This window comes from Triturus cristatus, chromosome 1_2 (assembly GCF_964204655.1).
Source record: "Triturus cristatus chromosome 1_2, aTriCri1.1, whole genome shotgun sequence".
Lineage (NCBI taxonomy): Eukaryota > Metazoa > Chordata > Amphibia > Caudata > Salamandridae > Triturus > Triturus cristatus.
The window spans coordinates 1,175,945,773-1,175,973,092 of record NC_140580.1 but is presented as its reverse complement, the minus strand read 5'-3'; the positions used below and the strand labels follow the sequence as shown (position 1 = coordinate 1,175,973,092).

Genomic DNA, 27,320 nt, shown 5'->3' with positions numbered 1-27,320 from the left:
AGGCCAATGGACCAGGGATCGCGAAGGGACCTCGAGCTGAATCACGAAATACCAGCCCATGGAACACTCGTGGAGTGTAGGCCGGAAATCTTCGGTGTAAATACTGCTCGGGGTCAAGACTACAAGTAGCCCAAAGCACAGCCTCAAAAATTGCTGAAAAGTATATGTTGCTGCAAAAGTACACAGTGCACAGGGGTTTGGGTTGCAAGGTCCCCAAGAGGGACACTGGTCTCAGAAATGCTGAGACAGCAGATCGACCTCAGAGACCTCGGGAACCCACCTGCATAAATCTTCCCGAGTCCTCAGGAGCTCGGGAGATGCAAACCGGTCAGATGCGTTTTGGTGCCTGCCTTGCAGGGGAGTAACTCCTTTACTCCAAGGGAGATTCTTCAGTCATACAGCATAGTTTAGATCTAAAATCCTGTAGTCAGGGGTTCCTACTTTATACCCAAGGAAGGGGTGGGACAAACTCTGGGGACCCACTTATGGGAGGGTCAAGACAGAGGGGTGGCTACACCCATGTCCTTTGTCCAGTTTCGCACCAGAGCAGGAGCCAATGGCTCCTGCAACGGGTTTGAGCTGAACTATGCACAAGGACACCAAATGTGCCCCCAGTGCAGCCTTCAAACACTCTCAGAGTGCACCCACCCAGCCCCAATACACTAAATCCTGTCATGGAGGTGGTCACATCTCCCTGTGACAGGAAACCTATTGTCAAGCCTTCCCCTGCTCGAGCTTGGCTCAGCAGCAGGAGGGCAGACTCGTGTCTGTGACTGGCAGCATCCATTTTGTGATGCCAGGGTCAGGAAAGCTGGTACCGGGTGTACCGGTGTGTCACAGAAGTCCTTCTAGAATGGTGGAATCATACCTCCACACCAGTTACTGGTGTGGAGGCATGATTCCAAGGTGTTTGACACCAAACGCGACATGTTTCTAAGCAGCCATTTTAAAGTTGGCATTTACCGCAAGGTTATACTGCACTTAAATATATATGGTTGGCTGCATCATAAACCACCCCGGAAAAGAGGTTCCAAAGGCTGCAGAGGGGCTCTGCTCATGCAGGAGCACCCTCTCACATAAAACCCAGCACTCTACCTTCAGGATTGGTAAGGCCTGCCATAGGGGTGACTGATAGGTTTATGTGTGCAGTGATTTAGAATAGATATCGTGAACCTAAATCTAAGTAAGGGGTGCATGCACCACCTCACACAGGCTGCAGTGTCAGTTTGAATGGTCTCTCAGGGGTGGCATAATAAATGCTGCAGCCCATGGGAGGCCTCTGGGGTACCTATGCCCTGAGTACATAGTATACCATATGCTAGGGACTGATAAAGGTACCCCAGAATCCAATCTGGAGTGTACCCAAGTACATGCAATCAATTTAGACTGGGGTCCTGGATAGTAGGATCTCAGTCAGTCTAAGTCGAAAACAGTGAAACATCAGCAAAAAGTGGGGGTAACTAAGAAGCAGATCCTACTCTCCTACAGGTACTTGTGTGCAGCCGTGGGTCTACTGGTGCAAATCCCTGGGATGGGCGTGTGTACATTGCTCGCTCTTAGAGGGTCGGTGGTGGGGACTGTAGACTTGTTCTGTTTTTGTTGCTTGCAGTAGTATTGATGGGTACTTGTTGGGTGCAGCCATGGTGCTAGTGGTGTAAATCCCTAGGATGGGCGTACGTACATTGCTCGCTCAGAGGGTCGGTGGTGGAGACTGTAGACCTGCTGTTTTTGTTGCTTGCAGTAGTATTGATGCATACTTGTTCGGAGCAGCTGTGGGTCTACTATTGGAAATTCCTGGGATAGGCGTGCGTACATTGCTCGCTCTCAGAGGGTCGATGGTGGGGACTGTAGACTTGTTCTGTTGTTGTTGCTTTCAGTAGTATTGACGGGTACTTGGGTGCAGCCATGGTGTATATCCCTGGGATGGGTGTGCGTACATTGCTCGCTCAGAGGGTCGGTGGTGGAGACTGTAGACCTGCTGTTTTTGTTGCTTGCAGTAGTATTGATGCATACTTGTTCGGAGCAGCTGTGGGTCTACTATTGGAAATTCCTGGGATGGGCGTGTGTACATTGCTCGCTCTCAGAGGGTCGATGGTGGGGACTGTAGACTTGTTCTGTTGTTGTTGCTTTCAGTAGTATTGATGGGTACTTGTTGGGTGCAGCCGTGGTGTAAATCCCTGGGATGGGTGTGCGTACATTGCTCGCTCTGAGAGGGTCGATGGTGGGGACTGTAGACTTGTTCTGTTTTTGTGGCTTTCAGTAGTATTGACGGGTACTTGTTGGGTGCAGCCATGGTGCTAGAGGTGTAAATCCTTGGGATGGGCGTACAAACATTGCTCGCTCAGAGGGTCGGTGGTGGAGACTGTAGACCTGCTGTTTTTGTTGCTTTCTGTAGTATTGATGCATGCTTGTTCGGTGCAGCCGTGGGTCTACTATTGGAAATTCCTGGGATGAGCGTGCGTACATTGCTCACTCTGAGAGGGTCGGTAGTGGGGACTGTAGACTCGTTCTGTTTTTGTTGCTTGCAGTAGTATTGATGGGTACTTGTTGGGTGCAGCCATGGTGCTAGTGGTGTAAATCCCTAGGATGGGCGTACGTACATTGCTCGCTCAGAGGGTCGGTGGTGGAGACTGTAGACCTGCTGTTTTTGTTGCTTGCAGTAGTATTGATGCATACTTGTTCGGAGCAGCTGTGGGTCTACTATTGGAAATTCCTGGGATAGGCGTGCGTACATTGCTCGCTCTCAGAGGGTCGATGGTGGGGACTGTAGACTTGTTCTGTTGTTGTTGCTTTCAGTAGTATTGACGGGTACTTGGGTGCAGCCATGGTGTATATCCCTGGGATGGGTGTGCGTACATTGCTCGCTCTGAGAGGGTCGTTGGTGGACTGTAGACTTGTTCTGTTTTTGTGGCTTGCAGTAGTATTGACGGGTACTTGTTGGGTGCAGCCGTGGTGTAAATCCCTGGGATGGGCGTGCGTACATTGCTCGCTCTCAGAGGGTCGGTGGTGGACTGTAGACTTGTTCTGTTTTTGTGGCTTGCAGTAGTATGGACGGGTACTTGTTGGGTGCAGCTGTGGGTCTACTGGTGGAAATCCCTGGGATTGGCGTACATACATTGCTGGTGGATTGGTGATGGGTGCTGCTCCCCTTCCATGCCATGGATGGCTGTATCACAAGGTGATTGGAAGGACGGGCCTCCTCCTTGGGGTGGTGTGTCCTGGTGAGTGTCTCCGCAGACTGGAATGGTTGTACTCACTGTCGTCTGACGAGAGAACCTGGTTCCTGGTAGTGGAGGATCTTCTTGAGAGGATTGTTTGTGGAACCTTCGTTGTAGTATCGATGTGACTTTCCGCACTCTCGTGCCTGCTTCTGGGGGCAGTCTCTTCTCTCTTGCTGGCAGTATTTGCCCATCTCTCATAGGTGCGTCTTTCCTCTAGACCCTTATGTTGTGGCTGTTGTGTTTGAGTTTATACTCTTCGATGCCAATGGTTTATTTTTATTTGCTGTTTGCTTGAAAGGTTGTGGTGAAGGATCTCATCTCGCTAGAGGAGGTTCTTCTAATGTGTATCTATCTCTCTGCCAATGGTTGTGCTGATGGTCTGTATTGTCGTGCTGGAATGATTTAGTTTTATAATAGTCTTTTCTCTGTGGATTTGATGCTCCTCTTGATAGTGTGAATTCTCTTTCAGAAGGTTGCATTTATTGGTCTCATTCTGTTTCTGCTATATTTCTGAGGCTTGGATGGTTCGGAAGGTTTGTACTTTCTTGTTCAGGTGTTTGAGTTTATTGGCCTCTCCTCGACCCTTGCTTGAATGGCTAAATGTATTAGTGCTCAATCTGGCTTAAACTAGTCTGCTGTTGGTCTCTCCTTTTGTGTGTGGATGAAGGTTTTTACTGGATTCTTACCTAGACCTACTAACTTAAATGGGTTTCTACATGGTGTTGGTGTGAGAATGTCCCCTGCATGGTATACATGCGTCGTCCCCTACCTGGAGCGCCCCCCTGCATGTATCCGGTATCTTGACTCTTATTTTGGCTGTGGCGCCGCACTAATCTAATCTGTGCACAGAGGCCCAGGCCTGTTCCGGACTCTAAGAGGTCCTGAGGTGAAGCCCTCTGGCACAACTGTATACGTTTCCACCTCTATGCTTGCCCAGGCCCTTACCCCGATATCCAGAGTGTGCATTAAGCATGGTTGTGTGAACTCAGTGTAACACATGCCTGGTGTGGGTGTTGTCCAGAATAATGGAGCCAGCTGGCGTGGCAAAGGTGGACAGGTACAAATGTGCACCCAGAGAGTGAACGTGTATTGCCTGCTTTCCTGTAGCTGGAGGGCAGAGACCCAGACATTGAAGTGAGGGGAGCAGTGGCACCACTGTCTTCAGCTATTATATGAGCCTTTTTATGAGCTGGGAGCTGCTGATTGGTCTTCCGGAGCCTGCCATTTGGTAGAGGGCGTGGGTGGGTGGTGACTGCAGATTCTTGTGGAAGGTAAGGATGCCTCCAGGGTCGGCTTGTACCTTTTGTTCTTCTCACATTACTCCTTCAGTTGGACTGATGACAGAAAGGGGCAGAACCCCAGGCCTCTGTGTGCCTCTGTTGTGAGTGCCTAGGGATGGAGGCAGCCCCAGGTCTTTCTGTTAGAAGCATCACTCTACACAAAGGCTGTATCTGGGGAGCAGCCGGGACAGGGCACTTGTAAGAACAGCCCCAGACACATTCTGCAGTTTGAATAGTAGAGCAGCGCCTCCTGTGGAGACGTTGTGTATGAAAGTGGGATCTAAACCACCCCCTTGGTTCCTGTTCCATGCCCACTATGACAAAGGACTGGCTTTTTCTGCGGAGTAATCTAAGGACCGTTGTACAACCAGTCTGGTGTCTGCCTGACCACCAGCTTACCAGAAGTGAGGGACATCATCTGAAGTCTGGGTTCCCTGCTGGAAGAGCTGTGTACCTGCACTGAAGTGCCTAGAAGACTGTCTGCCTGCTGGGGTTAGGAAGGAGCCAGCCTGGACCTGCAAGAGGAAAGATTGCCCAGCAAAGAGCGAAGTCCAGCATGTCCCCCATGGCTGTTGGGTGCCCAGGAAGAGACCGACTGTACAAGGGCGATCTGGAAGGCATGTGGACTCTTTGATTGTCACTGAGTTTCTGATGTAACTGCAAACCCGAAGGCCCAGTTAGGGCTATAACAGTTGATTTTTCTGAAGGCACAGGTAGGGAGGCAGCTGCTGAATCATTGAAGGCCAAGTTTGGGCTACATCTGCTTAACACTGGGCGTGGAGGAAGGATGCAACTGCTGTTTGCAGAGGACTCCTCCATTCATGAGACCGCATCCCCTCAGGACTGCCGACCGCTCCACACTACATCTGCTATGGTGGAGCTGCACTATCCAGGCTATCACAGATGGGGGTCATTTACATCTTTTCTTCTTGGCTCTAGTGATTGTGTATATTCATCTTTCCTCAAGTTACCAAGAGTTTGTGTTGATTCTCTTTTTGTCGATTGGTCTCTCTTTTCTCTGATCTTACAGGTTGTTTTGAAGGTCTGTTCTTTTGCTAAATGATATACATTTGTATTTGTTTTCTCCTTTGTGTTTGGTTAATCAGTCGCTGCACAGCTTCATTGGCTGTATTGATTGGTTGTTGATTTTGTTCAAGGTTTATTCTCTCGCCCAGATGGGTGTATTGAGGTTTTCTTTTTATCTTGTCTTTGATGGTTCAGCTGATAGCCACTTCGATCTCTGGTGTGTGAGTTGGTGATCCACACTCTGTTGCTTGGATAGTTATGTTGTTAATACTCTTTGGCTCGGTTAATAAAGTTTGTTGTGTCTGTTATGATGATTTTGTCTTATATGGAGTCTGTGTTGCTTGATAGTCTGTAGTCCTTTTTAGATAACTTTGCTGATCTATGTCTTTTTCTTTTTTTTTCTTTGTCTATTTTTTTCCATCTTGTCTCTTGTTTGGATAGTTGCATCGGTGGTCTATCCTTATTGCTTGGGTATGGCGGGATGGGTTAATGCCCTTATTGATGTTCTCGGGGATCTGGTTGCTGTGTTAGCAGATCTATTTCCTCAAGCTTCAGAGGTCGTATACATGGTGTATCCTGCATTGCTTGCATGATTGATGGTTGAATTGATATGCCACTTCTCCTTGCCTTCCGGAGATTTGTTGATACATATCCTCTCGATGCCTTCGAAGTTTCTGTTGGTGGGCTGTCCTCTCTCGCTTAGCTGGTTGTGTTGATGTGGGTTTTTTTCTTTGGACATTTTCTCTCTGGCTTTATTGGTTGTGTTGCTAGTCTGTGGTTTTCTGTTTGGGTAATGATTTTTCATTCCTCCTTGGCTCCCTTGATTGTGTTGCTCGGTCTCTTCTAACTCACCTCCATGTTGTGTTTTTGGTCTTCATTCTCTTAGATGGTTGTGTTGCTGTTTTTCTTCTCAGCTTTGGTGGTTTAGTTTATTAGCGTCTTGTTTTGATGGCCCTTTTGATGGATCTCTTGTTCTTGAGCACAATCTTGGTGAGTCTGTTTCTCTTCCTTGTATGGTTATGTGTTGGCTGTTAACCTTCAATTTATGGCTTTCTGTCACTTTTCTTTCCCTGCACTAATGATCGCTTCTCTTCTTGATCTTGTGGTCACGTTATGATCTCTGTTTCCTCCCGCAGGGCAGTGCAGACTATTTCCTAACCAGTGGAGACAAGATCAGATTTTTCTTTGAAAAAGGAGTTTTTGATAAAAAAGGTAAATATTCATTACAATGTAATGTTAGGACAGCCATCCACTTACAACTATGAGCTTCCTTCTTGTAGAGGGATCTGTTCCTATCTGTCACGATGCCAGCAGCTTGCGAACTAGGATAGCCTTTAACCTCGGTAGATCATCAGCAGGAACGAGGATCGATGGATAATTCCCCAACTTCCCCAGGGCGCAGCACCACACAGGGAAATGAAAACACCGCTATGGGAACTGCCCTCTCGGGAAGAAAAGAAAAGAAAAAGGGGACAAAGAATAAACACCACAGCGTCTCTCCTGCCTTCCAGGTCTCCAGATAGTTCGGCCAAGCCAACAAGGGAAACTGCACAGGGAAAGAGACAGACGGTCTGAGGTTAACAGGGAAAGCTGACCCCTCCCAGTTCCCCCCCCCCCATCGCTTCTATAGCTGTTCCTCGGATCTTCCGTACCTGCAAGACTCGACTGATACACGGGGACTTGGGAAGGAGGTAGGTGAGACGATGAATCGTGAACAAGTCATCCCAAATGCATTCTGGGAGTTGTAGGAGTAGGATCCCAATATAGTACTCTTGTGAGGTTGTAACAGTAACGACTCAAAATCAGCAAAAGGTAAAAGCACGTACCAGAAGTAGAACACGTGGCAGTGGCCCGTGACTACTCCTAAAACAAAACAAACCAACAAGCACAAAATAGCAAAATCATCGAGGATAAGCCGGGACCGCCAATAGCAAGCCCCTTGAAGTGGCAGGACACTCTAGCCCTCGCCTGAACTCAGATACCTGACCGTGGCTGTTTTCCGTCTGGTAAATCTGGAGTACGTTTTCGTCCGGTTGCTTCACCGCAGGTAACGCGAAGTTCTGATGAGGGTGGGAACGCGTCTACGAACGCTTCCCAGGAAGAAGGGTTCAATGGTTTGATTGAGACTCGGTCGTCCCGCGGGGACAACACCTTCCGCCGACCGAGTCTTGCGGGCGTCGGAATATACTCCTTAATGCCGGGCTCGGGGGAAAAAGATGCGTGGGCGACGGCAGCGCCGCACTGGGCAGGACACCTTCAGCGGATTCATAAGAGTACCGGCTCTCGCTCTCGTGACCGGAACTCCGTAGATTGACAAGCCCCCTCCTGTGGGAGCGGCGAACCTTTGTAGTTCCGGAGGGCGGGGAGCGCCTTCCTGTTTCCTGTTGGGAGTTGCGTGGGGGCTTCTGGGTAGTGTAGTGCTATGTCTCGGCCGTGGGCCGATGATCGCGACACCATCACTGTGCAGTGGATATCCTTGTCTGAGGTTACTGCCCCTCTCTTTGCTGAGCGTCCTCTTGCAGACCCCACTCTTTTCACTGTGCAGTGAGCATAGTTAGAAAGGTTTCTGGCCCACCACTGTGCAGTGAGTGCCCATCTATCATAGGTCTCTGTCCCCGTTACTGTGCAGTGCTGTTCCTTGCAGGGGTCACTGTCCCCCTCGCTGTGCAGTGCTTGTCCTTGCAAGAGTCACTGTCCCCCTCGCTGTGCAGTGCTTGTCCTTGTAGGGGTCACTGTCCCTCTCGCTGTGCAGTGCTTGTCCTTGCAAGAGTCACTGTCTCTCTCACTGTGCAGTGCTTGTCCTTGCAAGAGTCACTGTCCCTCCCGCTGTGCAGTGCTTGTCCTTGCAGGGGTCACTGTCCCTCTCGCTGTGCAGTGCTTGTCCTTGCAGCACTGTCCCCCTCGCTGTGCAGTGCTTGTCCTTGCAAGAGTCACTGTCCCCCTCGCTGTGCAGTGCTTGTCCTTGCAGGGGTCACTGTCCCTCTCGCTGTGCAGTGCTTGTCCTTGCAGGGGTCACTGTCCCTCTCGCTGTGCAGTGCTTGTCCTTGCAGGGGTCACTGTCCCTCTCGCTGTGCAGTGCTTGTCCTTGCAGGGGTCACTGTCCCTTTCGCTGTGCAGTGCTTGCCCTTGCAGGGGTCACTGTCCCTCTCACTGTGCAGTGCTTGTCCTTGCAAGAGTCACTGTCCCTCTCACTGGGCAGTGCTTGTCCTTGCAAGAGTCACTGTCCCCCTCGCTGTGCAGTGCTTGTCCTTGCAGGGGTCACTGTCCCTCTCGTTGTGCAGTGCTTGTCCTTGCAGGGGTCACTGTCCCTCTCGCTGTGCAGTGCTTGTCCTTGCAGGGGTGACTGTCCCTTTCGCTGTGCAGTGCTTGGCCTTGCAGGGGTCACTGTCCCTCTCACTGTGCAGTGCTTGTCCTTGCAAGAGTCACTGTCCCTCTCACTGGGCAGTGCTTGTCCTTGCTGGGGTCACTGTCCATCTCAATGTGCGGTATTTGTTCTTGCAGGGGTCCCTGTCCTGCTCACTGTGCAGTGCTTGTCCTTGCAAGAGTCACTGCCCCTCTCACTGTGCAGTGCTTGTCCTTGCAGGGGTCCCTATCGTGCTCACTGTGCAGTGGTTGTCCTTGCAGGGGTCACTGTGCAGTGGTTGTCCTTGCAGGGGTCTCTGTGCAGTGCTTGTCCTTGCAGGGGTCTCTGTCCCCCTCGCTGTGCAGTGCTTGTCCTTGCAAATGTCACTGCCCCCCTCGCTGTGCAGTGCTTGTCCTTGCAAATGTCACTGTCCATTTCACTGTGCAGTGCTTGTCTTTGCAAGAGTCACTGCCCCTCTTACTGTGCAGTGCTTGTCCTTGCAGGTGTCACTGTCCATCTCAATGTGTGGTGTTTGTCCTTGCAGGGGTCCCTGTCGTGCTCACTGTGCAGTGGTTGTCCTTGCAGGGGTCTCTGTGCAGTGGTTGTCCTTGCAGGGTTCTCTGTGCAGTGGGTGTCCTTGCAGGGGTCTCTATTCCCCTCCCTGTGCAGTGCTTGTCCTTGCTGGGGTCTCTGTTCCCCCTCCCTGTGCAGTGCTTGTCCTTGCAGGGGTCTCTGTTCCCCTCCCTGTGCAGTGCTTGTCCTTGTAGGGGTCACTGTCCCTCTCGCTGTGCAGTGCTTGTCCTTGCAGGGGTCACTGTCCCTCTCACTGGGCAGTGCTTGTCCTTGCAAGAGTCGCTGTCCCTCACTGTGTGGAGTTTGCTTGTGCAAGTGTAACTGTCCATCTCAATGTGCGTTGTTTGTTCTTGCAGGGGTCCCTGTCCTGCTCACTGTGCAGTGCTTGTCCTTGCAAGAGTCACTGTCTCTCTCACTGGGCAGTGCTTGTCCTTGCAAGAGTCACTGTCTCTCTCACTGGGCAGTGCTTGTCCTTGCAAGAGTCACTGTCCCCCTTGCTGTGCAGTGCTTGTCCTTGCAGGGGTCACTGTCCCTCTCGCTGTGCAGTGCCTGGCCTTGCAGGAGTCACTGCCCCTCTCACTGTGCGGTGCTTGTCCTTGCAAATGTCACTGTCCATCTCACTGTGCAGTGCTTGTCTTTGCAAGAGTCGCTGTCCCTCTCACTGTGCGGAGTTTGCTCGTGCAAGTGTCACGGTTCATCTCAATGTGCGGTGCTTGTCCTTGCAAGAGTCACTGTCCCCCTCACTGTGCAGTGCTTGTCCTTGCAAGAGTCACTGTCCCCCTCGCTGTGCAGTGCTTGTCCTTGCAGGGGTCGCTGTCCGTCTCGCTGCGCCGTGCTTGTCCTTGCAGGGTTCGCTGTCCCTCTCGCTGCGCAGTGCTTGTCCTTGCAGGGGTCGCTGTCCCCCTCGCTGTGCAGTGCTTGTCCTTGCAAGAGTCACTGTCCCTCTCGCTGTGCAGTGCTTGTCCTTGCAGGGGTCACTGTCCCTCTCGCTGTGCAGTGCTTGTCCTTGCAAGAGTCACTGTCCCCCTCGCTGTGCAGTGCTTCTCCTTGCAGGGGTCACTGTCCCTCTCGCTGTGCAGTGCTTGTCCTTGCAGGGGTCACTGTCCCTCTCGCTGTGCAGTGCTTGTCCTTGCAGGGGTCACTGTCCCTCTCGCTGTGCAGTGCTTGCCCTTGCAGGGGTCACTGTCCCTCTCACTGTGCAGTGCTTGTCCTTGCAAGAGTCACTGTCCCTCTCACTGTGCAGTGCTTGTCCTTGCAAGAGTCACTGTCCATCTCAATGTGTGGTATTTGTTCTTGCAGGGGTCCCTGTCCTGCTCACTGTGCAGTGCTTGTCCTTGCAAGAGTCACTGCCCCTCTCACTGTGCAGTGCTTGTCCTTGCAAGAGTCACTGCCCCTCTCACTGTGCAGTGCTTGTCCTTGCAAGAGTCGCTGTCCGTCTCATTGTGTGCGGAGCTTGCTCTTGCAAGTGTCACTGTCCATCCCAATGTGCGGTGTTTGTCCTTGCAGGGGTCTCTGTCCCTCTCCCTGTGCAGTGCTTGTCCTTGCAGGGGTCCCTATCGTGCTCACTGTGCAGTGGTTGTCCTTGCAGGGGTCACTGTGCAGTGGTTGTCCTTGCAGGGGTCTCTGTGCAGTGCTTGTCCTTGCAGGGGTCTCTGTCCCCCTCGCTGTGCAGTGCTTGTCCTTGCAAATGTCACTGCCCCCCTCGCTGTGCAGTGCTTGTCCTTGCAAATGTCACTGTCCATTTCACTGTGCAGTGCTTGTCTTTGCAAGAGTCACTGCCCCTCTCACTGTGCAGTGCTTGTCCTTGCAGGGGTCTCTGTGCAGTGGTTGTCCTTGCAGGGTTCTCTGTGCAGTGGGTGTCCTTGCAGGGGTCTCTATTCCCCTCCCTGTGCAGTGCTTGTCCTTGCTGGGGTCTCTGTTCCCCCTCCCTGTGCAGTGCTTGTCCTTGCAGGGGTCACTGTCCCCCTCGCTGTGCAGTGCTTGTCCTTGCAAGAGTCACTGTCCACCTCGCTGTGCAGTGCTTGTCCTTGCAGGGGTCACTGTCCCTCTCGCTGTGCAGTGCTTGTCCTTGCAGGGGTCACTGTCTCTCTCGCTGTGCAGTGCTTGTCCTTGCAGGGGTCACTGTCCCTCTCGCTGTGCAGTGCTTGCCCTTGCAGGGGTCACTGTCCCTCTCACTGTGCAGTGCTTGTCCTTGCAAGAGTCACTGTCCCTCTCACTGTGCAGTGCTTGTCCTTGCAAGAGTCACTGTCCATCTCAATGTGCGGTGTTTGTTCTTGCAGGGGTCCCTGTCCGGCTCACTGTGCAGTGCTTGTCCTTGCAAGAGTCACTGCCCCTCTCACTGTGCAGTGCTTGTCCTTGCAAGAGTCGCTGTCCGTCTCATTGTGCGGAGTTTGCTCGTGCAAGTGTCACTGTCCATCTCAATGTGTGGTGTTTGTCCTTGCAGGGGTCTCTGTCCCTCTCCCTGTGCAGTGCTTGTCCTTGCAGGGGTCCCTATCGTGCTCAGTGTGCAGTGGTTGTCCTTGCAGGGGTCTCTGTGCAGTGGTTGTCCTTGCAGGGGTCTCTGTCCCCCTCGCTGTGCAGTGCTTGTCCTTGCAAGAGTCACTGCCCCCCTCGCTGTGCAGTGCTTGTCCTTGCAGGGGTCACTGTCCCCCTCGCTGTGCAGTGCTTGTCCTTGCAAGAGTCACTGCCCCCTCGCTGTGCAGTGCTTGTTCTTGCTGGGGTCACTGTCCCTCTCGCTGTGCAGTGCTTGTCCTTGCAAATGTCACTGTCCCTCTCACTGTGCGGAGTTTGCTCGTGCAAGTGTCACTGTTCATCTCAATGTGCGGTGCTTGTCCTTGCAAGAGTCACTGTCCCCCTCACTGTGCAGTGCTTGTCCTTGCAAGAGTCACTGTCCCCCTCGCTGTGCAGTGCTTGTCCTTGCAGGGGTCGCTGTCCGTCTCGCTGCGCCGTGCTTGTCCTTGCAGGGGTCGCTGTCTCTCTCGCTGCGCAGTGCTTGTCCTTGCAGGGGTCGCTGTCCTCCTCGCTGTGCAGTGCTTGTCCTTGCAAGAGTCACTGTCCCTCTCGCTGTGCAGTGCTTGTCCTTGCAGGGGTCACTGTCCCTCTCGCTGTGCAGTGCTTGTCCTTGCAAGAGTCACTGTCCCCCTCGCTGTGCAGTGCTTGTCCTTGCAGGGGTCACTGTCCCTCTCGCTGTGCAGTGCTTGTCCTTGCAGGGGTCACTGTCCCTCTCGCTGTGCAGTGCTTGTCCTTGCAGGGGTCACTGTCCCTCTCGCTGTGCAGTGCTTGCCCTTGCAGGGGTCACTGTCCCTCTCACTGTGCAGTGCTTGTCCTTGCAAGAGTCACTGTCCCTCTCACTGTGCAGTGCTTGTCCTTGCAAGAGTCACTGCCCCTCTCACTGTGCAGTGCTTGTCCTTGCAAGAGTCGCTGTCCGTCTCATTGTGCGGCGCTTGCTCGTGCAAGTGTCACTGTCCATCTCAATGTGCGGTGTTTGTCCTTGCAGGGGTCTCTGTCCCTCTCCCTGTGCAGTGCTTGTCCTTGCAGGGGTCCCTATCGTGCTCACTGTGCAGTGGTTGTCCTTGCAGGGGTCTCTGTGCAGTGGTTGTCCTTGCAGGGGTCTCTGTGCAGTGCTTGTCCTTGCAGGGGTCTCTGTCCCCCTCGCTGTGCAGTGCTTGTCCTTGCAAGAGTCACTGCCCCCCTCACTGTGCAGTGCTTGTCCTTGCAGGGGTCACTGTCCCTCTCACTGTGCAGTGCTTGTCCTTGCAAGAGTCACTGTCCCTCTCACTGGGCAGTGCTTGTCCTTGCAAGAGTCACTGTCCCCCTCGCTGTGCAGTGCTTGTCCTTGCAGGGGTCACTGTCCCTCTCGCTGTGCAGTGCTTGTCCTTGCAGGGGTCACTGTCCCTCTCGCTGTGCAGTGCTTGTCCTTGCAGGGGTGACTGTCCCTTTCGCTGTGCAGTGCTTGCCCTTGCAGGGGTCACTGTCCCTCTCACTGTGCAGTGCTTGTCCTTGCAAGAGTCACTGTCCCTCTCACTGGGCAGTGCTTGTCCTTGCTGGGGTCACTGTCCATCTCAATGTGCGGTATTTGTTCTTGCAGGGGTCCCTGTCCTGCTCACTGTGCAGTGCTTGTCCTTGCAAGAGTCACTGCCCCTCTCACTGTGCAGTGCTTGTCCTTGCAAGAGTCACTGCCCCTCTCACTGTGCAGTGCTTGTCCTTGCAAGAGTCGCTGTCCGTCTCATTGTGTGCGGAGCTTGCTCGTGCAAGTGTCACTGTCCATCTCAATGTGCGGTGTTTGTCCTTGCAGGGGTCTCTGTCCCTCTCCCTGTGCAGTGCTTGTCCTTGCAGGGGTCCCTATCGTGCTCACTGTGCAGTGGTTGTCCTTGCAGGGGTAACTGTGCAGTGGTTGTCCTTGCAGGGGTCTCTGTGCAGTGCTTGTCCTTGCAGGGGTCTCTGTCCCCCTCGCTGTGCAGTGCTTGTCCTTGCAAATGTCACTGCCCCCCTCGCTGTGCAGTGCTTGTCCTTGCAAATGTCACTGTCCATTTCACTGTGCAGTGCTTGTCTTTGCAAGAGTCACTGCCCCTCTCACTGTGCAGTGCTTGTCCTTGCAAGTGTCACTGTCCATCTCAATGTGTGGTGTTTGTCCTTGCAGGGGTCCCTGTCGTGCTCACTGTGCAGTGGTTGTCCTTGCAGGGGTCTCTGTGCAGTGGTTGTCCTTGCAGGGTTCTCTGTGCAGTGGGTGTCCTTGCAGGGGTCTCTATTCCCCTCCCTGTGCAGTGCTTGTCCTTGCTGGGGTCTCTGTTCCCCCTCCCTGTGCAGTGCTTGTCCTTGCAGGGGTCTCTGTTCCCCTCCCTGTGCAGTGCTTGTCCTTGTAGGGGTCACTGTCCCTCTCGCTGTGCAGTGCTTGTCCTTGCAGGGGTCACTGTCCCTCTCACTGGGCAGTGCTTGTCCTTGCAAGAGTCGCTGTCCCTCACTGTGTGGAGTTTGCTTGTGCAAGTGTAACTGTCCATCTCAATGTGTGTTGTTTGTTCTTGCAGGGGTCCCTGTCCTGCTCACTGTGCAGTGCTTGTCCTTGCAAGAGTCACTGTCTCTCTCACTGGGCAGTGCTTGTCCTTGCAAGAGTCACTGTCTCTCTCACTGGGCAGTGCTTGTCCTTGCAAGAGTCACTGTCCCCCTTGCTGTGCAGTGCTTGTCCTTGCAGGGGTCACTGTCCCTCTCGCTGTGCAGTGCCTGGCCTTGCAGGAGTCACTGCCCCTCTCACTGTGCGGTGCTTGTCCTTGCAAATGTCACTGTCCATCTCACTGTGCAGTGCTTGTCTTTGCAAGAGTCGCTGTCCCTCTCACTGTGCGGAGTTTGCTCGTGCAAGTGTCACGGTTCATCTCAATGTGCGGTGCTTGTCCTTGCAAGAGTCACTGTCCCCCTCGCTGTGCAGTGCTTGTCCTTGCAGGGGTCGCTGTCCGTCTCGCTGCGCCGTGCTTGTCCTTGCAGGGGTCGCTGTCCCTCTCGCTGCGCAGTGCTTGTCCTTGCAGGGGTCGCTGTCCCCCTCGCTGCGCAGTGCTTGTCCTTGCAAGAGTCACTGTCCCTCTCGCTGTGCAGTGCTTGTCCTTGCAGGGGTCACTGTCCCTCTCGCTGTGCAGTGCTTGTCCTTGCAAGAGTCACTGTCCCCCTCGCTGTGCAGTGCTTGTCCTTGCAGGGGTCACTGTCCCTCTCGCTGTGCAGTGCTTGTCCTTGCAGGGGTCACTGTCCCTCTCGCTGTGCAGTGCTTGTCCTTGCAGGGGTCACTGTCCCTCTCGCTGTGCAGTGCTTGCCCTTGCAGGGGTCACTGTCCCTCTCACTGTGCAGTGCTTGTCCTTGCAAGAGTCACTGTCCCTCTCACTGTGCAGTGCTTGTCCTTGCAAGAGTCACTGTCCATCTCAATGTGCGGTGTTTGTTCTTGCAGGGGTCCCTGTCCGGCTCACTGTGCAGTGCTTGTCCTTGCAAGAGTCACTACCCCTCTCACTGTGCAGTGCTTGTCCTTGCAAGAGTCGCTGTCCGTCTCATTGTGCGGAGTTTGCTCGTGCAAGTGTCACTGTCCATCTCAATGTGCGGTGTTTGTCCTTGCAGGGGTCTCTGTCCCTCTCCCTGTGCAGTGCTTGTCCTTGCAGGGGTCCCTATCGTGCTCACTGTGCAGTGGTTGTCCTTGCAGGGGTCTCTGTGCAGTGGTTGTCCTTGCAGGGGTCTCTGTCCCCCTCGCTGTGCAGTGCTTGTCCTTGCAAGAGTCACTGCCCCCCTCGCTGTGCAGTGCTTGTCCTTGCAGGGGTCACTGTCCCCCTCGCTGTGCAGTGCTTGTCCTTGCAAGAGTCACTGCCCCCTCGCTGTGCAGTGCTTGTTCTTGCTGGGGTCACTGTCCCTCTCGCTGTGCAGTGCTTGTCCTTGCAAATGTCACTGTCCCTCTCACTGTGCGGAGTTTGCTCGTGCAAGTGTCACTGTTCATCTCAATGTGCGGTGCTTGTCCTTGCAAGAGTCACTGTCCCCCTCACTGTGCAGTGCTTGTTCTTGCAAGAGTCACTGTCCCCCTCGCTGTGCAGTGCTTGTCCTTGCAGGGGTCGCTGTCCGTCTCGCTGCGCCGAGCTTGTCCTTGCAGGGGTCGCTGTCCCTCTCGCTGCGCAGTGCTTGTCCTTGCAGGGGTCGCTGTCCTCCTCGCTGTGCAGTGCTTGTCCTTGCAAGAGTCACTGTCCCTCTCGCTGTGCAGTGCTTGTCCTTGCAGGGGTCACTGTCCCTCTCGCTGTGCAGTGCTTGTCCTTGCAAGAGTCACTGTCCCCCTCGCTGTGCAGTGCTTGTCCTTGCAGGGGTCACTGTCCCTCTCGCTGTGCAGTGCTTGTCCTTGCAGGGGTCACTGTCCCTCTCGCTGTGCAGTGCTTGTCCTTGCAGGGGTCACTGTCCCTCTCGCTTGCAGTGCTTGCCCTTGCAGGGGTCACTGTCCCTCTCACTGTGCAGTGCTTGTCCTTGCAAGAGTCACTGTCCCTCTCACTGTGCAGTGCTTGTCCTTGCAAGAGTCACTGCCCCTCTCACTGTGCAGTGCTTGTCCTTGCAAGAGTCGCTGTCCGTCTCATTGTGCGGAGCTTGCTCGTGCAAGTGTCACTGTCCATCTCAATGTGCGGTGTTTGTCCTTGCAGGAGTCTCTGTCCCTCTCCCTGTGCAGTGCTTGTCCTTGCAGGGGTCCCTATCGTGCTCACTGCGCAGTGGTTGTCCTTGCAGGGGTCTCTGTGCAGTGGTTGTCCTTGCAGGGGTCTCTGTGCAGTGGTTGTCCTTGCAGGGGTCTCTGTCCCCCTCGCTGTGCAGTGCTTGTCCTTGCAGGGGTCACTGTCCCTCTCGCTGTGCAGTGCTTGTCCTTGCAGGGGTCACTGTCCCTCTCACTGTGCAGTGCTTGTCCTTGCAAGAGTCACTGCCCCCCTCGCTGTGCAGTGCTTGTCCTTGCAGGGGTCACTGTCCCCCTCACTGTGCAGTGCTTGTCCTTGCAAGAGTCACTGCCCCCTCGCTGTGCAGTGCTTGTCCTTGCAAATGTCACTGTCCATCTCACTGTGCAGTGCTTGTCCTTGCAAATGTCTGTCCATCTCACTGGGCAGTGCTTGTCTTTGCAAGAGTCACTGCCCCTCTCGCTGTGCAGTGCTTGTCCTTGCAAGAGTCACTTCCCCCTCGCTGTGCAGTGCTTGTCCTTGCAGGGGTCACTGCCCCCCTCGCTGTGCAGTGCTTGTCCTTGCAAATGTCACTGTCCATCTCACTGTGCAGTGCTTGTCTTTGCAAGAGTCACTGCCCCCTCGCTGCGCAGTGCTTGTCCTTGCAGGGGTCACTGTCCCCCTCGCTGTGCAGTGCTTGTCTTTGCAAGAGTCACTGCCCCCTCGCTGTGCAGTGCTTGTCCTTGCAGGGGTCACTGTCCCCCTCGCTGTGCAGTGCTTGTCTTTGCAAGAGTCACTGCCCCCTCGCTGTGCAGTGCTTGTCCTTGCAGGGGTCACTGTCCCCCTCGCTGTGCAGTGCTTGTCCTTGCAAGAGTCACTGCCCCCTCGCTGCGCAGTGCTTGTCCTTGCAAGTGTCACTGTCCATCTCAATGTGTGGTGTTTGTCCTTGCAGGGGTCCCTGTCGTGCTCACTGTGCAGTGCTTGTCCTTGCAGGGTCACTGTCCCCCCCCCCCCCCTGCTCTGCAGTGCTTGTCATATCGGGGGTCTCTGTTCCCCTCCCTGTGCAGTGCTTGTCCTTGCAGGGGTCTCTGTCCCCCTTCCCTGTGCAGTGCTTGCCCTTGCAGGGGTCACTGCCCCCTTCCCCTCCCTGTGCAGTGCTTGTCCTTGCAGGGGTCACTGTCCCCCCCCCCCCCCCCCCCTCCCTGTGCAGTGCTTGTCCTTGCAGGAGTCACTGTCCCCGCCCTTTGTAATTGCAATTGCATTTATATAGCACTTACTACCCCTGATGAGGCGAAGCGCTTTTTCGGCAAGCAGCACGCTACTCTAGAACCAAAAGTGGATTAGTGGTGGATTAGTGTAGGGAAATATGAAATTAGTTTGAGCAGTGGACATGTTAGTCTGTTAGTTGGATTGAAAAGGAGGATAGTTGAGGTATAGAAGAGGGAAGGACATAGAAAGTGTTTTTTTTCTTCAGGTTTTGTTTTGGATCTCATAGCAGTAGGAGGAGGTTTGGGCTGAGTAAAGGGGAGGTGGAGAGGGGAAAAGTCAGAGGGAAGGGTTTAGAAAGGCTTGTTTGGGCAATGTGAATAGTAAGAGGTTTGAGATGATGCAAGGAGGGGTAGAGGAGGGAAGAGTCTAGAAAAGGTTATTTTGGGAATCGTAGAATGGGGTTTGTGTTGAGTCGGAGTTGACGTAGAGGACATGTTGATGGAGGTATATGGTGAGATATAGGGTAGTGCATTGAAAAGAGTAGTAGAAAGAGGTTTGAGATGATTCGGAGTGGAGGTAGAGGACATGTTGAGAGAGGTACAGGGTGAGAATGTGGGTGGTGCATTGAAAAGAGTAGTAGAAAGAGGTTTGAGATGATTCGGAGTGGAGGTAGAGGATATGTTGAGAGAGGTATAGGGTGAGATATAGGGTAGTGCATTGAAAAGAGTAGTAGAGTGAGGTTTGAGATGATTCGTAGTGGAGGTAGAGGACATGTTGAGAGAGGTATAGGGTGAGATATAGGGTAGTGCATTGAAAAGAGTAGTAGAAAGAGGTTTGAGATGATTCGGAGTGGAGGTAGAGGATATGTTGAGAGGTATAGGGTGAGATATAAGGTAGTGCATTGAAGGTGCTGAATTAGAAGTAAAGTAATAAATATACATAAGTACATGGAACGTGTATTAATGTATAAGGAAGGTAATATATGTAGATTTAAGTTCTATTTAATAAACTCAGACCGTCAAGTGTTGCTGTATTTTAAGTGCATTTATTCGTTTTTGGAGTAATTCAGTTGTGAAGCAAATAAATAGTTAAATATAACCATAAATAATTTGTACATTCGTTTAGTAGAACTAACGAGTATCTATATATTTATAAACATAATTATTCTACACATTTATACAAAGCAATACACATATATAGGTACATATCTATAGTACAAATAAATGCCTATATACAGAGAGATCTGCTTTATATTAGTTTGTGAATGGTGGTTATGTGGGGAAGAGCCCATTGCTGAGCAGTTTTCTGAAGATAAGATGGTTATCCTTGGAGGATCTTAGGTTTGGGGGGGTAAAGAGTTCCATAGTTTGGCTGCTTGATCAGAGAAGGATGTGCTACCCATGATTTCTTTCTGAATCCATTGTAATCTTTTTATAGTTATTAAAGATGATTCGTGGTATTGGCTATTGGCGTAATCGAGTTTGGACAGAACAAGAGAGATATTAGCCTGGACTTTGTGTGGAAATCCCGGGTGGAGGAAGATGTGTCGAAGAGATTTTATAGTAACGAAGCATGATCTTGCTAGTTTGTTCACTTGGGCATTCATTGATTGCTTTGAGTCCATGGTAATGCTGAGATTTCTTAGTTCCTTTGATGCTTTTGGCAGTGTTCCCAGATCGTCAGGCCATGCGGCACATGTGAGTATTTCATTTTTGGAGCCTTCAGTTTGAGATGGCTCCATGTCATTCACTGATCAACAGCTTTGAGGCAACTGAGAATTTGTGAGATTCCAATATCTTTGGGGCTTTCCAGTTTAAGGAGTATCTGTGTGCCATCCTCATAGTTGTAGCCCGTGAGGTGAAATTGATTGATCTATGCCGATAATGACTCCATGTAGATGTTGAAAAGCATGGGCGATATGACAGAGCCTTGAGGGAACCCTGCTTTTCTGAAGTACGGTTTGGACGAGAAAGGGGGGGGTATGGATGACATTCGTTCTCTTTTGAAGGTAGGATGTTATCCAGTCAAGAGCAGTCCCCTCTATGCCGCCTTCATGGAGTCTTTGCATCTGAGTGTCATGGTCAACCGTGTCAAAGGCAACTGAGAGGTCCAAGAGGTAGTGCAGCAACCCTATTGCGGTCAACTGTGTTCTTAAGGTCATTCCAGATGGCAACGATTACAGAATCTGTGCCTCTTTATCGACTGAATCCCGTTGAGAAGTCTGCAAGTATGGAATTATCTTCAATGAATTGTGACATCTGGGTGAATGCTGCTCTTTCTATCAGTTTTCCCAGGAAAGGTCCATTTGTAATTGGTCTGTAGTTATCTGGGTTAAGGGCATCCAGGTTTTTTTCTTTAGTAATGGGCGTGTGTATGATTTTTGTAGTTCTTCTGGAAATATTCTCATATTTAAGGAATCATTGATTCTTCTTCTTAATGGTGTGGCAGCAGAGGTAGTTAGAAGAATTTTCTTGAAGGTTTTTGGTGGAAAGGGTCAGAGCTGCCGGCAGGCCTGCTTGCTTTGACCAGGTCCATAAAATCATTGTTATATGTGTTGGAAGGAATGCAGAGGTGGGTTAGCCTACTCTTGGAGGGATTTTTTTAAAAGGTTTGGTACTGGTGTTTTTCCATTGTTTTAAATGTTTAACATGTCTGCTTTGGTTGTGTAAATGATTTGCCAGTTTGTCTTGAGTAACGAGATGAGCTCCTTCTTTTGCTGCCAACTCGTGGCTTTTAGAAGATCGGACAGTTCATTGGAGCTTTGTGTGGTTGTTACATCCTCTGCGAGAGTAGGTGCGCTGCTTCTGAGGTCTGGGGCCTATGGGTGCCACGGCTCCGGATCAGGGCTCGGGGTAGAGGTAGTCATGCGGGGACAGAGAGGATGCTCCTTAGTCACCCAGGTCAATTGCGCTTCTGGGGTATCAAAGAAGTGCGTTTTATTTTGGAAGACCACCTTGAGATGAGCTGGAAATACAAGTCTGTATTGAAGGTTGAGGGCTCGTAACTTCTGCTTGACCTTCACATAGTCTTCCCTGCGCCTGGACTTCTCTGGTATAGTCCGGGAAGACCAGGACTTTGTGTCCCTGATAGGACTATATTGCTTGGGAGCGGGCTGCCTGCAGGATAGCATCTCTGTCCTTGAAGTTGAGAATCCTGGTGATAATCGGCCAGTGCGGGGCACCCGGTGGCAGTTTGGGTGCAAGAGCTCGGTGGGCCCGCTCCATGACTAAAACGTGCTGATACGCTATCTACTGGCATTCAGGATCTGATCCAGGTCTCGACGAAGGTTGCTACTTGTCCAGGTTCTGCCTCTTCGGGGATACCCACACATCCGAGGTTGTTACGACGTGAGCAGTACTCTGCGTGTTCCGCGTGTCTGTGCAGTGTGGGGCTGGAGTCGCGTAACCTGTTCTTTTAAGTGGTGAACGAAACAGGCAGGATGCACCTTCTGTTTTGCGAGCCGTGACGTTGCGGGGGTCTTGTCTTATAAGGGCCATATCAACTTGCACTTCTCCTATTTTGTTCTCCACCGAATCTTGTGAGGAATGTATAGCTTGTAGAATCACAGGGAGATATCCGTCCGGGAGGGGGGCCCTAACCTGGGCAGCTTCGTTAGCTCCGGTCCCATTCATGGTATATTGATCAATTCGGGTTTCAGTTGGGGGTGGTTTCACCATAGCGAATGGAGCCTGGGGGCTGTTCTGCAACAAAGGTAGGATGACTCTACCGGCCTGTTAACTGTGGAGAGTTTCTAATTACGCTCCAGATGCACTGCCTTACAGTGTCCCAGTCCAGGTCACTCCACCCCGTCTGGACAGAGGCCGCGCGCCAGCCAAGCCAGATACAGGCTACAGCAAGCGTGGCGAGCAGACCAGGTCACTTCCACTGGGGGTGGGGGGGCCGTCTGCCACACCACCGATCCGTGGGGTGAGTGATGGATGGCCCTCCTCCTCGCCAGTCTAGGGAATGGCCCCACCAAACGGTTATTTACGTGCCCAGCGGGCCACCCCTCTTTAATTCGCTTGAGGGTGTTTCTGTGTCATTCTCTCAGGGCCCCAGAGTCCAAACAGAACTGCCGCCCAACACCGGTCCAGTGTCCCCACCGCAGGGACCGGGACACCCGCACCTCACTCAGGATCCGGCAGCTGCATCAGGGTGATAGACGCTGGAGTGCAGGCCCCAGGAGGCAAGACAAGACCCCGCGGGGGTCACGGGGTCCTGGTATGTGTGTCCTTGAATCCAGTCGCGTGTAGCAACACCCCACCGGTTTGTTCCCAGATAAGACCCTCCACCTCATGGCCAGCCCAGCTGTAGGGAGGCCTGGTCACCACCTGTCCCACTGGCCTCCCTGCCGATCCACAGGCCAGGTGTGTGTTAGAGACGGGGATCTCTGGTTGGTGCAAGGATGCCCTTGTGTCAAGCAGGGACCCTCTCCTCTACGTCAGGGCGCAGGATAACCCCTTTGGAATGACCCTTGCTCACCCTCTAGGTGCGTGGCGTGAGCAGCCAAGGCTATTCTCCAGGCGATAGTCAGTTAAGCATTTGTAACCACACACACAATAAATACATCAATCCCCCCAGAAACGGACACCAGGCTTAGGTATGTGAAAATACGGTTCTTTATATAAAAATAGTTATCTTAATATGTAGATTTATCACAAGACCAGTAACGTTGTTTCTATGCCACCAGATTATCAAGCAGGTAAACGGTTCTTTAAGCGGATGCTTCTTTAGTCTCTTTTCAATGTCACTTGGGAGATTCCAGTCTTTGACTTACGTTCCGGCCTACCGCGGCTCTCACATCGGTCGTGGGCGCACTCGCGCCGTGCACAGCTCCTCCCGGTGGCTCCCGGGCAGCGGCGGTGAGACGGGCGTGCGGTGAGGATTAACGGGGAAGTAAGGCGGTGCGGGCCCCTAGCCCGATACTGGAATTCCTGTAGCACTGTTGCGAGGAGAGAATTGCCCAGATCGGAGCGACTCTCGGCTTCGGGGTAGTGTCTTTGGATCCTCAATCAGCGGGTGTGTGCAGCAGGCAGGCGCGGCCAGCGACCCTTAGCACGGCGGTGCAGGGGGGTCTCCACAGCGGGGGCGGCGCGGCCTGAGATGTCCGGGGATAGCAAAGCGGGGTCACAGGGCACGGTCAGTGCAGCTGGTTGACCCGGCGTAGATCACAGTCGTCGGACGGATTCCGGCGGGAGGGGTGACAGCGCGTTCAGCGCACTCCAGTGGCAGGCGATGACAGGGGTGCAGGCAACCTAGCCCGGGGACAGAGAGCGGCTCCGGACGGAGCGGGGCTCTCACGGGGTAGAGGCAGGCAAGCTCCTGAGTGTCACGGCCCTAGGAGGGGGCGATGAGGGGCGCAGTCTCTTTCCAGCGGGATGCACACACGGCTCGAATTGGAGGACGAGCAAAAGCAGAGAACCCACTAGTCCTGGGGTTCAGTTCAGGGGGCAAGCTCAGATCAAGCCCTTGGAGAATGTTCAAGCACAAAGTAGCAAAGTCTTTTCAGCAAGACTTTTTCCTTTCCTTTCTCAGCAAGGCAAGCAGCAGGCCAGTCCTTCCAGCGTCTTCTTCTCCTTCTAGTCGGGCAGAGGTCCTTTGTGGTAAACAGGATTCTGATTTGCAAGGAGCAGGGCTCCTACTTTTATACCACATTTCTTTTGTTCTTTCAGGCCAGGGGGGCCTTCGCATAGTCGTTCTCCGTCCTGAGCACTTTGTTGGGGGTACTCTGACTCCTGCTTTCAGTGTGAGGGGCAGGCACATCAGCCACTCCACAGGAGGTGGAGCCGGCATTCAGGGGACAAGTACTTTCAGGATCACCTTGTGGACAGCGCTTCGCCCGTCCGGGGCCAGGTGCAGGCTGAGTCATCAGTCGCTCCCCAGGGGGCGGAGCCAGCTTTGTGGTGGTGGAGCACTGCCCTATTCCGAGTCCAAGGGGCACCCCCACCTCCCACCAAGGTGCTCTCCTGCCATTCGCTACCTGTCATCCCCCCAGCCCTGTCACTCACATAGCGCACACAGTCAGATACACGCACAGCAGAGGCGGGCTGAGATGGTTAAGCGAGTAAATACGGACTTTCTAAAAAGTCGTATTTACAAACCCAGGATAGTAAAATAAACTTGACTACAAGAAGTATTTTATCATTCCGAGTTCAGGCATACTAAACATATCTCTCTACCATGTTCCCTGAGCCTGCTGGGATTATAGGATGTAATAATTCCGGCAGCTCATCTGGCCTAAGGGGAACAGGTAGCCTTGCAATAGTGAACCACGAAGATGGCGGTGATTCACTATTAGGACAGGCCTCACAACCAGGGCCTGTCCTACCTTACACCTACAACGCACCCTGCCCGCGGGCCTACCATAGGGGTGACTAACATGAGGCTAAGGGAAGGTTCTGGGGGCTGGCAAGTGTGTGCACTTGCCCAGCTAGCGTGACAGTACGGGACTGCACGCGGGGTCGGCAGTGGCAGACCCAGGACACATTTTACATGGCCGCTGGTGTGGGTGGCGCAACCAGCGCTGCAGCCCACTAGCGGCATTGGCATTCACACGCCCTGGCACTCCGGGTGCACTTTACTGGGAACTGACAGTGAATCCAATAAACCAATCATGTATACCAATGATGAACACTTTATCTTAGGGAGCACTTGCGCTGCGGCACGGATTAGCCGTGGCGCAGCGCCCTGAGCGGACAACACCAGAAAAACAATCGAGGCACACCATCAAAAAGTGGAAGGGAAACTCACGCCAAGGTGCCAGGTCTAACAGTGTGCCATCCCTAATGCCAGGGGAGGGGTGGGATATGAGACAGGTGGCCCCAATTCAGAGGGTGCCAGGCGGTTGCCCCGGAGAGAGCCTCCCAACTCCTCAGGGCAGTCCAGATACTAGCAGGGGGCAAGGCCCAAAAGTCTTGCAGCAACCACCAGTTAGTCCCACATCTAAGAAACCAGCCCACTTGGCTATTCTGTGGTCAGTACGTTGCATAGGCTGGGTGAGCAGGAGGTCTGCCGGTCATCACTTTGGCACCGCTGCCATGCTGCCACTCACCCTCTTCAGGCCCCTGATCAGTACAGAAAGGGCGGTCAGTTCCACCTCTGGTGCCCCTCGTGCAGAAATTTGTCATCTCCGGGTCCCCGTGCACAGCTGGAGTCTGGCATCCGCACCATGGGTCCGGAATCAGCCGCGGCCGAAGTGCTCAAGCTGTCTCGCTCGCCTCACCGGGCCCACAATACTGCTGCCTGGGGGGGCCGCCAATGGTGCACTGCCTTGCCCGTCTCTGCCCTGCAGCAATCACCCCCCACCTGCAGAGAGGGCAGAGGGTGCATGGCGGTCTCCGGCACGATGTCGGACGGTGCGACCATCCGGCTGCCTCTGCCCGGAACCTCACCGGTCTTGCTCAGTACCCCGGTAGAGCTCACCGCCTCCTGCACATCAGCCACCATCTTGTTGGGCCATGGGACTGGTCCATAGAATTCCACCTCTTGCTGATAGACTTTAAGGCATGCAGGGCATCCGGCGAAGGACGCCAGGCGGGAGGGCCCCGCCCGCCCCTTCAACGCACCACTGCACCTCTTCACCATCTTGCTGCCATTCGGTCACTGCCATGCGTCGGCGTTACGGTTGTCTGCTCCTCAGCTCAGTGCACTCCTCGGTCTCACTGCTGCTTTGGTTGCCTTTTTGCATGGAGTGTGAGAAGTTGCCCTGGTATATGCTGTCCACTAATTGAAGTGGGCACCTTGCACCAGTCCAAACGACCCTTATTGATGATTAGGTTAAAGACAACCTTTATAGAAAGCTATCCTAGTGGTAGCTGTGGAGAGCAGCCTTCAGGCTAAGTCTTGAAAGAATGTTAAGCGGCTTGTTTTACCAGATCAGGACCTCCTGAATGACCAAATGAAAGGAGAATCACACGAGATGTATAAAATATGTATTTATTACTAAACACTCTACTAACCTCTTTATGAGATTAGAGAACAAAGCACATAATAGTCAATCACTAGAACGACAGTAAATGGCACAATACACAGCGGGCTCCAGGGAGAGACCGTACCATATACTAAGAAAGTGATATAACAACCACGACTTAACTAGACACAGTGCCTAGAGCACGTAGAATCGCTGGGATCCCAAGGGACCATCCAAAGTAGTGACACAGGGGACCCACGGAGGATGGGTGCAGTGTGAGAACACAGGCGCGAGCTCCGTACAACTCTATGGGAAAGTCACGGTTGGAATTTTAGAGATTAAGGACACTTTGGAGAGGACTTTAAGCAAACCCCTTGGAACATAGAAGGTTCTAAGGCCGGCACCCTTGAGAGTACCGAGATACCCGTGTTACCTATCCGAGAGGAGCCTGGTGCATAGGGGTCAAGTGGTGTCGAAAACCTTCCTCGTTTTCAATGGTGTGATGCGGAAAAGTGCTGCTAGCGGGAAGATGAAAAGTGTCCGGTGGGATCCAAGCCTGGATCCGAGGTGAGAAGAACCTGAAAGCAGAGGGGACACAGTCTGGGTCACTTCAGGGTGACCAGGGGATCGATAGACGAATGCCCACCGAAGTCGGGTGCTTCAGGTAAGAAGATGCAATACTTGACTCTGCAGCCACGGGGACCAGGAGACGTCGACTATGACCAAAGTCCAGAGGTGAGCTGTTCCATGAAGGATGTCGAGTGCTGGGGGGTCAGTGTCCGGACTGGACACCAACAAGCCTTGGCAACTGCAACCCAAGCGGGCAGAGGAAATGAGCTTCGGTGAGGACCAGCAAGGTCCTGGGGACTCTCCAAGCTATGGAGATTCAGGTCACGTCTGGAGCAACCAGGAAAGCCCACTGAAAGTCAAAGTTACCTTCACAGGGACCCACAGGCCAACGGACTAGGGATCGTGAAGGGACCTTGAGCTGAATCACAAAATACCAGCCCACGGAACACTCGTGAAGTGTAGGCTGGAAATCTTCAGTGGAAATACTGCTCGGGGTGAGGACTACAAGTAGCCTAAAGCACAGCCTCAGGAATTGCCCAAAAAGCATATGCTGCTGCAAAAGTGCACAGGGGTTCGGGTTACAAAGTCCCCACAAAGAATACTGGTCTTTGAATTGCTGAGAGAGCAGATTGACCCCAGAGACCTCGGGAACCCACCTCGTGTGTTGCAGAAATCTTCGGAGTCCTCAGGAGCTCAGGAGATGCAAATCGGTCAGATGCGTTTAGGTGCCTGCTGCTGCAGGGGAGTAACTCCTTTACTCCAAGGGAGATTCTTCAGTCATCCAGCGTAGTGTAGATCGTCGAAGTACTTGGTTTCTGTAGCAGAGTTTTGTCCAGGTAAAATCTAAAGTCCTGTAGTCAGGGGTTCCTACTTTATACCCAAGGAAGGGATGGGGCAAACTCTGGGGACCCACCTATGAGAGGGTCAAGACAGAGGGGTGGCTACACCCATGTCCTTGGTCCAGTTTCACGCCAGAGCAGGAGCAAATGGCTCCTGCAACCGGTTTGAACTAAACTATGCACAGGGACACCAAATGTGCCCCAGTGC

The 27,320-nt window shown here is 53.0% G+C and overlaps 1 protein-coding gene across 5 annotated transcripts in view; it reads left to right on the top strand.

Annotated features, from left to right (window-relative positions):
• PHYHD1 (phytanoyl-CoA dioxygenase domain containing 1) overlaps positions 1 to 27,320 on the top strand; it is a 151,431-nt gene that overhangs the window by 28,279 nt on the left and 95,832 nt on the right. For all 5 annotated transcript variants that reach the window (XM_085614035.1, XM_085614033.1, XM_085614032.1 and 2 more), the window contains exon 4: positions 6,664 to 6,739. In XM_085614035.1, the coding sequence (XP_085470161.1) occupies positions 6,664 to 6,739 (76 nt within the window). The remainder of the gene's footprint in view (positions 1 to 6,663; positions 6,740 to 27,320) is intronic.